The following is an 11,410-nucleotide window of genomic DNA, read 5'->3' on the forward strand; positions in this document are numbered from 1 at the left end:
GGATTCGTGTCGCTTAATGAAGCGCGTGGGGGTGCTAAAACGACAATGGAACTGGAGAGTCAAAGTCAAACCGGGATAAGATTTTGGTGGTGTTTAGTGACAACACGAAATAGATAGGAATGGAACCAACATAACGGGACATTTTTGTGCTACTTTTTTCTTCTTTTTTTTCTATCTTTTTATCTTTATGGGATGATGACCCAGGCAGTGTATCTGTGTATGTATTTTCTTAAAAAATAAATAATGTAATATATTAATCCCCTTCTTCCCCTTATATATTATATAAAAGTCTAAATTTATTTGTGCTTTTGTTGAATCTTCTTACTCTCTCTTATAAGTATTTTTTTTATTTGAATATATTTCTCTCATAGAGTAGTGAACTTTTTACTCTATAGTTAAATATTTAAAATATTTTTTATATTATTGTAAGGAAAAAATGTTTCTTATTTTATAAAGACTAATTATTTGTTTTATTTGTCCACCTTTGTGTTGGATATGGTGCTTGAGACTATTATACTTTTAAAGTTTAATCTTTGATAGTTTGTTGTTTTTTTATTTGATAATAGAGGAATATTCAACTATTTTAAAATGAAACAATTTTCAGACTTAATCCCATTAAATTGTCACTTATTTTTATATGTCAAATTGTCACTTTTTAAACCCTATATAATTAAGGTGAACATATAAAAAATGTATTATTCTAATTACTTTATTATTCATTAAAATTTTAAGAATACATATTTTTTTCTCAATAGTGTGACTATTTTAAAATATATGTATGATAATGGATAAGGTTTCTTTTTTTTTTGCATATAGGTATGACTAATGTAACTTGTTTTTCCTATAAGATAATAGTGTTATGAATTTTCTAACAAATTCCTTTAAACACATTTTTTATAGGTAGCTTAAATTTATTAAAATTTATACAATCAGAAGAATAAATTGGTAAATATGATTTAAAATTCAAAACTTTATCCTTTTTAAAAAATCTTAACCAATAAAAGAAATTATGTTGAAAATAATATGTCGGAAAGAGAGAGTATATTCTTATAATTTCTCTTGCCTAAAAATATTATTTAATTTCCAAATGTCAAAAACAAGGATTAATTGTGGAAGCATTAATGGAATATTGGAATACATAACCAGTTGTATAGGGTGACTATTAAAGCCTCGAAAGGACCAACTACCAAATATGAGTGGGCCTGCTCAATGCTCTCATATTTTGCCAAAGATCGTAACATTAGCATATGCAAACAATGCTTCCCAACAGATGCTGGTTCCTGAATTACTGGTCCTATGATGTGAAGAGTGAAATGAGGTTGGTCCTTCTAATGTTTCTAGACAAAAGATTAAATCCCTTTACTTTATGGCTGCCATTAAAGTCTCCATCACTTGGACCAATCTTTGTCTCCCGATCACTTGAAAAGTTTGAAAGTAACCAGAGATTCTAAGTATAATTCTTTCCTAAAGCACAGTAGTCTTTGCAAAATTTGCCTTCGGTTTGCTTGACAAAATAGGAAAGGAAAAAGTAAATAAAATATATGAATAAAGGAGTGAAAAAAATATATTAATATGCTAGCTATATATTATTTCAACATTAATTTTTAACTATCATATTTAATGGTAGTGCATGTCGCTGTTGTCACTGAGCAACTTGAGAAAGTGATTTGTGAAGGATATGTTCATTGTATATTGAATTTCTCATATCTAACTAGTCCCCATACCTAGCTTCATTGATGTTGTTCTAGGATTGGCTATGCACCTAACTAGAGTCTCAAACCCTAAGGAAAAAAAAAATAGAACATCTTTATCATGATTTAGTTCAGTTTTCAATTCCTGTTATTAAATTTAAACTAGACTAAACCACATGTTCTATAAAATCTCATTATCTTAACTTCAATCACGACTCGATTTTATTAATAATAATATTATGTGACAAGTGGACTATGGAATGATTTGTAATATATTTAAAACAATAAACTCCATTATCACTTATCAGTATGGCTATCACAACTGAAAATCTTGAACCCGATCACTTTACTTGGAGAATATTATTGGCCTGCGGCCCATTTTTCCTCCGCGTGAGATATATTGTGATCCCAAAAATTTTAAGATCCTTTGAACCCATTAAACAAACAAATGTTGGACCAAAGAAAAGAAACATGCCGTTATCTCCAAAATTCCCAGACTTAGAAAGGTTAAAACTTCCTTCACTCCTCCTCCTATTGTTTTATGTATTTTTTTATTATATTTTAGAAAGTTCATTTTAAAATATAAATTTGTATTTCATAATGAACGTTGTGAGATATAATACAAAGTACATGAAGCAATAGAAGGAGTGTAAGAAATACCAGCCCTTAAGAAATCCATGAAACCGTGCCCAAACCGATTTATTAAAATAAATAAGCTTAAATATAATTTGGGTATTTTTATTTTTTTATTCTGTAAATTTAGTTCATGTATTTTAAAATTGAAATATTTGATCCTCCTATTTTAGAAAATCTACAATTTTAATCTTTCCATTTCAAAATAGAGATTTTTCTATTTTAAAAAATTCACAATTTTGGTTAAAATCTCAATTTTGTCTATCTTTTATTTCTTTTTATTTGGTTTTATTGAACCCTAAACCTAACATATTCATTTAAGGTATCGTTAAAAAATTATTTAATTAACTACAAAGTAAGAAATAAAATAAAACACAAGCAAAATTAAATATTAAACCAAAATTATAGATTTTCTAAAATACGGAAACCAAAAATTAAGGATTTTCTAAAATATGAAAACCAAATGTTTGTATTTTAAAATAAAGGGACCAAAATTATGAATATTTTAAAATAAAAGAATTAAATGTCTCAATTTTAAAATAAAGAATCAAAATTAGGATTAAGTAAAATTGAAGAATCAAAATTACATTTAAACCAAATCAACACTTACTTATGTCTTTACTTCCTCAAATTGGGAGGATCAAAATTATAAATTTTTTAAACTTATATAAAATTAAAGCTTAAATCAAAATTAAATATTTTAAATTTGGAGAACTAAAATTGTGGAGAAAAAAACAACTAGACAAACTAAAATTATATCAAGAATTATAGGAAGATCGATGTAATCAATCATTTAAAAACATAACATGCATTTAGATAATAATAATTACTATTTAATAATAACATAACATGCATTTAGATATTTGGTATACATGACTATTTTAAGATGATATATGACGTGAAAGGTAATAATTACATGCCATATTATTACTAAATAGTTAAAAGACTGTTATAAAAAATTTACAAATTTATAAATAACAAAATCAATATTTTTAAAAAAAAATAAAACTAAATTTCTTCTTGACTAAAAAAAATTTAATTGTTATATTTTGTCAATGTAGAACTTTTATATTATTAGCTAATTGCAATTCATGATATTATAACTTTTAAGATAATTAAAAACAAAATCCGGAGTTTTTAAAACATTTTATAATTGATTGATCGTATAATTTTTTAGATCATCAGTTAATGTAAATTAGATCCAAAAACATTCTTTAAAAAAATCAGATTAAAAAAATATTACACTATTTTCTTTTTTCTTTTCCAAAAGAGCCCATAATACACTTTATGTTGCCATCGTGCTTCGTTTTAACCGCTAAACCAGACAAGACTTGATGTCATGGAGCGCATCTTACTCTACATGTTTTAATTATTATCATTGCAGTGGACCCCAATCATGATAATTGGAGCAAAATTTACTTATTCCATTTGAAAGTACAAAGTGTCATCAACCTTAATTAAAAAATAACGACCATGTAATATGATTTAATTGGATGTACCATAGGATAAAAAAAATATACGGCGTCACATAACTTGTTTGTTGTATTCTTTAAAAGCTTGATATTTCATTAAGTTATTAATAGAGAAAAGTGGTTAAATAAAAAAGTATAGAAAAAGAGACATCAAGATAATTTTTAAGTATTTTATTTTTATTCAATCTTTCATAATGTAAAATAATTATTAATTTATCGATTAATTAACTTGACGGCTAAATATATGTAAAGAACTAAATTAATCTTTTTTTAAAAGCTAAATTAATATTTTTTATAGTACTTGAAATGATAAACATAAATGACATTCTAAATCATAAAACACCATTGATATGTTGGAGAAATTATTATGAGCTATTGAGCTAGTCTAAGGAATATTTCCAGATCTAAGTTGTGTGGTAGAGATTATTAGTACTTTTATAACATTGATCCCAAAAAAAGGAAGGGGTGTGCTTTATAAAACAATTTATGTAAGTTTTGTAGAAGATGGTTATTAAGATCCTTGTCCAACATACACGTTCTTTGATGGGAAAGCTGATGAGGCATTATCAATCTAGCTTTAATTTATCTAGACAAAGCGATAATAACATAATATGTCTAAGAAAAATTTCATTTCATATGAAGGAAGAGTGAACAAATAAGATAGACGATAACTAAGATTCATCTTAAAAATGAACTATGATATGCTAGGTATATGTTTGAGATATCCTAATAGATATTGGTTTTCTTCCAACCTATAATAGATATTGGTTTCCTTTCAACCTATTTAATCTTATATAATACTATATTTATTCTTTTACTATAAGAGTATGTTTGGATAGAATATTTTAACTGAGAAAAGTAATTTATCAGAAAATTTAAATTTCTGTAATTTAGAATTCATTGTTCGGATGTTTTTTTTTGTGAAAAATTTAAAATTTTGGAATTTTAAAACAGAATTTTAAACAACTAAAAATCTGGAATTTCAATTTCCTTTTAAAATGTGAGAAATTGAAATTCTCTTCTTATCGTCTTTTTCAAAAATCACCGTATGATTGTGAAACATCGATTGGGTATGAGCGTAGAGGAACACATATAACTAGCACACCAATCATATATTTTCTTTTTTTTCATTCATTTTTTTTTCACCTCATAATTTTAACTTTTTTTATCCAAACACAAAATTTTAAAAATAAAAAAATTTCAATTGAAATATTCAAAATTCTTAGAATTTAAAATTTCTTATCCAAACACACTGTAAAAGTGTTATGGAATTAGGAAGGGTTGAATGAGTTCAAGCCTTTGAGATAGATTAAATACGAAGATCCTCTCTCTTTTCTTATAACTTTGTGTTGTACATTAAGTGATTGTGAGTTTACATGGTTTTTAATGATTTATCCGCTTGATGGATAAAATCTCCCAAGATATAGGTTTATTCCAACAATAAAAACTAACAAATTATGATTTAGAATGACCCACAAATTCACACAAGAAAAAATGAGTAAGAAAAGATGTGGGAAAGATTTTTACCAAAATCATATAAATTATAATATAACGAAGAAGATAAACTTTCTAAAACTATCAAAGATCAAGTCAAATAGACTAAATCAAATAAAGTCAGCTAATGATCCAAGCTAGTCTTTGCTTAAATTTGTTTATTCTGAAAACCTGGATATTTTACTCACAATAAAGTCAGCCATCAAAAAGTGAACAATAAAGTCAGCTAATGATCCTTTTTATTCACAATTTATATCCACTGAATATATTGAACCAAAGACTAGCTTGGACCGAAATCAATGAGAATGAGCACCTTGAATAATAAATAAAATCCGTCGATATATCTCTTCATTTATCTTATCTTATTATTTTAATATCTTTCTTTGAATTTTTAAACTTCGAGTGTGCTTTTATATATGTAGTAGTACTATTTTCTTTTAGGATGATGATGTAAATGTTTTACTTTTCTGTGATAAATGCTTAATTTATTATTTATTAATGTAAAATTATTATTCGCTAATTTGTTTCTTGTTTTTTAATGCTTATTAATGTTGGACCTAAAATTTCCACGGTTTAATTACTCCCTCCGTCCTATTATAACTATTGTGTAAAAAAAAAATATACTAAAATAATTATTATTTTAGATTTTTAATATTAATTAATTTTTTACTTATATTCCTTATAATGTTAAAATTAGATAACATAATATATAAATAAATTAATGATAATATAAGATTAATTTTATAAAATTATTATTCTTTTTTATCTATTTTTTAATATGTATAAAATAACATAAAATGACAATTATAATAAGATGGAGGGAGTAATTTATTAGGTGAATGATTCAAAAGATAAACAACATACTGTATTTAGTAGAAATTAATTTTAAGGATAAAATTTCTTATTTGTTTAAAAAAGTGTCTAAAAACATAACATACCTTAATTAAAATATTATTGGTAGAGTAAACTTTTTATATTGTTATCCACTTACAGATTATCATATAATTAAAAATTACTAAATTTTATAATAACCATTTTAAAAACTACATGTAAAGTATTTTTTAATTAATTGACAATCTAATTTTTTTTTTAACTAACATTGCATCAAAATAAAACTCATGAAATAAATAATTATATTTTCTAAAAGAAGTTATACCAAAATATAATTTCAAAAATCAATGAATTATACTCTAGACATAATAGGAACTCCTTATTAATATTTGCCAATATGATAATAATATTTAATGAGAGGAAAATATAAAATAACTAAAAATACCATTTTTTACATAATGTTTTATTGTATTTTTTTATAATAAACACCATACATGGGATATTCTAAATCTCAAAAGTGAATATGCTTTGGAACATATAAAACTTCGACCACAATAAATAAAACAAAAGAAAGAGTGTTACGACAACAAAAAAATTTAAAAATAAAAATTAGAAAACGTTTGAGCAAAGAGACAAGATGAAGGGAGGGTTTATTATGGGGGGCAAGAGGTGTGAGCTGTTGCGTGAAGAACCCCGAAAAGCACGTTTGACGTTAATTATGCCGCATTGGACCTCTTCAATAATTAACTTCCTCTACGATACCACGCCTTTTGTTTATTTAGGATAAATTAGTTCTGAAAAATAAAAATTTTAAATTTTAAATATATAAAAAATGAAAATAATAATAATTATATAAATAATTTAATAATGAATTAATTACTAAAATTTACATTCAAAATTATAATTTATTATCAAATTAATTCTTAAATATTATAATTTCATGATAAAATGATTTAAAATTTAACAATAATATTAATTTATCATATTTTTATATATTCAAAAACTAAATTTATATTTTTTATTTTTTAAAAATTATTTTGTTACGGAATCACACCTTCATAGATATTTATTCTTCATCTTCACACTCCCCACATTCTTATTATTGCGTGGCACTTTCACCGCACAAATTAAATCAACACAACACTCCCATCGCATAAACAATAAAACCATAAATAAAACGCGGCCATGTGGGGTCGTTTTATGGAACCCACGCCCACGCCCACGCCCACGCCATTCACCTGCACAATATAAATCTCTATTATTATTTATTAGTGTTTTCTTTCCTTATTTTTTTTTTCTCAAACTTACAAGTCACACATATCAATTAATGAATTCAATACTATAGCTTTTGGTCCAAAAGATACGTCGCCTAAAGAATTACCCTATTTGTTATTTCAAAATAATGAAAGACCTTTTTTTAAGCTTCACCCTTATCCAAAACCTTTCTTAAATAAAGTAAAAAATTATGAAATATTTATAAAAAATAAATAGTTTTAACATTAAATAATCTTATTTTGTTATATATTTTCTTAACTTTTATTTGTTTAAAAAAATATTAAAATAATAATTATATTTAATGCGTATTTATTCTTATATTTTCATACATTTTAAGATAACTGAACCTAATTAAAAAAAGACTAAATTAACAATATTTCAAATAAAAATTTAAAAACGCCTTTAATATTTTGAAAATATAAAACCTACTACTAATATTTACTATATGAAGAAAGTAAAGTATGATTAACAAAAAAATGTAAAAAGATTAATAAAAGAATGTTAAGAATTTCAAATTTTGAAATTATTCTTTATATTATTATTTAATTATGGATTATATATATATATATATATATATATATATATATATATATATATATATATATATATATATATATATATGATAAGATAAGTGTGTTAATTTTTATATATATAATCCATAATTACGTGGGAGATAAAAAATCTTTCTTTTATTTCAATAGGGTTCCATTAGTGACAATAAAATTGGGTTCCACATAATTTGCAAGTAAATTTTTATAATTGGCTAATAAAGTATAATTTTTTACACCGATGAAGGAAAATTAAATTCAATGAGTATTTCCACTCAAAATTTAATAATAATTTATTATTTTGAAAAGAAAGAGAGAAAAAAATACTAAATTGTGTGGGATCTGATTTTTTTTTTTTAAAAAATCTGTTTTGATTTTTGTTATATGTTTATGAAATTTAAGAATAAAAAAAGATGAGTTAGTTGATTGGTTCCTTTGATACATATACTCCTCCAACCACCAATATTCTTTGTCTCTGTAAAAACTCTTGTCTCTCTCTCTCCTGAAGGTAAGGCAGAGAAGAGAAGAAGAGAAGGAAAGAGGCTTGTCCCTGGAGAAAAGAGGAGGCAAATACATGGAGAACGAGGGTGTAAACACGGTGGTGGTGGAGCAACAACCTGTGGCATCCACGTCCAAGTTTCCGTTGAGCTTTTGGGAAACCACGGTGGCTTCAACGGTGGCGCTGGTTTTCGCGGTGGGCCTTCTCGGCGTCTACCTCACCATGCCCGATTCCGATTACAGCTTCCTCAAACTCCCTCGTACCCTCCAAGACCTTCAACTCCTACGGTAATGTTCCAACCAACATTCCCCCTATTTTGTTATATTATTATACGTGAATTTGAAAGAAAAAAAAAAACAACCTTGGCCTCGTTATCGCGTTTTGGGGTGATACCCACCAACTTTTCACGATGATTATTTCGTTTTAAATGTGATTGATGTTTAAATGAATGTTCTAATTGACAATTTGGGTTTTATTCGGTTGAAAAGATCTGACTTTGAACCGTGGTTCTGTCAAATCATGGTGATTGCACAAGATCGTGATTTTGGGAATCTGGTACATAAGGGTTCTTTGTAAATAGGATTTGGCAATTTTAATTTGGGTCTTCCTTTTCTCTTTTTATCGCTTGGAAAAGCAGATCTGGAAAGGGTATTTGAGTTTCGGGGGGATCCAGCAGCTTGGAATGAGTATGAGAAAATTGGGTTTGTTATTATTCATAGGTGCTAATCTGTTAGTAATAATTAATTGAGGATTTTGCTTTGAGTCAACAAGCTGGCATCTTTTACTTGCAACTTGCAAGTGTTTATTGGTTGATGGCTCACGTGCTATTTTGATAGGGTTCCATTAATGACAACTTGTATAGTTTACAGTTAGTCCTAGGTTCTAACTTGTTTTCATTTTTTATTTTTTTTGAAAACTTGTTTCCATCTTTAATAAATAAAATAATAGTTGCAAGTTGCAACCCCAACCGACTCTTTGTGCGGCTGTGACTGAGATCAAGCGATATGTATTTTTACGGTTCCATTGTGTTTGACTTGGGAGTATGAGCCTTGGTGCAAAGGTATGGTTTATGCCTTGTGACTTGGAGCCATCTACTCTCCCCAACTCCACCATATGGGAGCCTTGTGAACTGTTTCAGTGTCACCCTTTTGTTGTGTTTGACTTGCTTCCTATTGGGTAATAATACACACTACACAAGTCATGTGTTTTGCTTCAAATAAATGCTACTCATCATGGGGTGGTTAAATGGAGAATAAAAGAGACTATATGACTCAGCCTTTTAAATTTCGACCAGATTTAACAAACCTATATATGTTTTCTCAATCATTTGATCTACAGTGGGAGCAGGTTTAAATGATGGAATCTACCATGACTTTGCTTTTCATTTCAATGTGTGGAATGTGGATATAATTTCTCCTGCCTTGTTTTTTCCTTTCAAGTTTCAAATGTTTGTGCTTATGTAGAAATGGGAATGTAGTTGATCTGGGAAGTTGACAAATGACAACATAAATTGTGCAATGCTTTATCTATCTTTCATTTACTTCTGTAGGGATAACCTTGAGAGCTATACAAGTGACTACACTGCACAAGTCTTGGTGGGGTACTGCGTGGTATATATTTTCATGCAGACTTTCATGATTCCAGGGACTGTGTTCATGTCATTGCTTGCTGGAGCACTCTTTGGAGTCTTTAAAGGTGTGGCTCTGGTTGTTTTCACTGCCACTGCAGGAGCTTCTTCATGCTATTTCCTGTCTAAACTTATTGGACGACCTATTCTGTCCTCTCTCTGGCCTGAAAAGTTGAAATTCTTCCAAACCCAGGTTTGTTTTTAACTTCCCATTACAATGGATTTGATTTAATCTAAGCATGGAATTAAATTTCTAGTTTTATCCTCCAGGTAGCTAAAAGAAGAAAGGGTTTGTTGAACTACATGCTTTTTCTAAGACTGACTCCGACCCTGCCCAACACATTTATTAATTTTGCTTCTCCAATTGTGGATGTGCCTTATCATATTTTCTTCTTGGCAACTGTTATTGGGCTGATACCTGCTGCCTATGTCACAGTCAAGGTATGTAGCTATGGAAAAAACAAATCTTATTTAGAAATTATATTTGTAAAACAAATTTTACAATAATGGGAGAAAAAGAGAGAGGAGAGAGAAAAGTGTAAAATTTAATTACTAATTAATGATGTGATAGTGATAGAGAGAGATAGAAAAAAAAATGATATACAGATTGTTGTACAAATAGCTAACTCGTTTTTATTATTTTTTTTGCACTTCAGTTTTTGCAAATTGAGTTGTTGTGCTAACAGCAGATTAATGCTCTCAATTGGAAACTGAAATGAAGTTCACACTCTAGTTTCTGCTATAGCTTTCTGTAAATACTCCGCATGTTGGATAATTTCCTCTGCCTTTTCCCTTTTGAAAAGGGTCCTATTATCCTAATGAATCATACACATTTTTATTTCAACTGTTACTGTGATTGTATTTGAGTTTCTGGCTGGTTTTGTTATGCAGGCTGGGTTGGCTCTTGGAGAGTTACAATCCGTGGGTGATCTCTATGATTTCAACTCAATTGCTACTTTGTTTCTCATTGGTGTAGTTTCAGTCACACCCACACTAATGAGCAAGAACGAATCATAGCATTTCAGAAGCCAAGAATCTTTGTGAATGAAGGAAGCCCTTGTTCTCCTGACAACTAATATCAGCTCAGTATTTGTACAGATCTCCAAAACAAAAAGAAAAAAAGGAAGAAAAAGAACAATTGCATTGTGATTCTTTGCTATTAGATTTATTGCAAAATGCTGCAGTAGTTCAAGACAAGCATATGATTGGTCGGATCTCTGCCAGTGGCAAGTAACGACGTTTGGCTGAATTAGTTATGTACATTGTTTATGAGTTGATTTGTGTAAAGCATTTACTTATTCAATGGTAGTTGCTTTGTCATGTTTTTTACATGCACAAAA

The 11,410-nt window shown here is 27.8% G+C and overlaps 1 protein-coding gene across 1 annotated transcript; it reads left to right on the forward strand.

Moving 5' to 3' along the window:
- Window positions 1-8,355: 8,355 nt before the first annotated feature.
- On the forward strand, window positions 8,356-11,410 carry LOC100782353 (uncharacterized membrane protein At4g09580). Its single transcript, XM_003516979.4, has 4 exons — window positions 8,356-8,730; window positions 9,993-10,263; window positions 10,341-10,511; window positions 10,962-11,410. The coding sequence occupies exons 1-4, from the start codon at window positions 8,519-8,521 to the stop codon at window positions 11,085-11,087; spliced, it is 780 nt and encodes a 259-aa protein (XP_003517027.2). The 5' UTR covers window positions 8,356-8,518; the 3' UTR covers window positions 11,088-11,410.

Source organism: Glycine max, chromosome 1 (genome assembly GCF_000004515.6).
Source record: "Glycine max cultivar Williams 82 chromosome 1, Glycine_max_v4.0, whole genome shotgun sequence".
NCBI lineage: Eukaryota > Viridiplantae > Streptophyta > Magnoliopsida > Fabales > Fabaceae > Glycine > Glycine max.

What these genes read in the sequence shown, in the direction of transcription:
- LOC100782353 (XM_003516979.4), top strand. Translation starts at nt 8,519, where the DNA reads ATGGAGAACGAGGGTGTAAACACGGTGGTGGTGGAGCAACAACCTGTG. An exon ending in TGAAATTCTTCCAAACCCAG is followed by an intron (nt 10,264 to 10,340) that starts GTTTGTTTTTAA and finishes TTTATCCTCCAG; the next exon opens with GTAGCTAAAAGAAGAAAGGG. An exon ending in CTGCCTATGTCACAGTCAAG is followed by an intron (nt 10,512 to 10,961) that starts GTATGTAGCTAT and finishes TTTGTTATGCAG; the next exon opens with GCTGGGTTGGCTCTTGGAGA.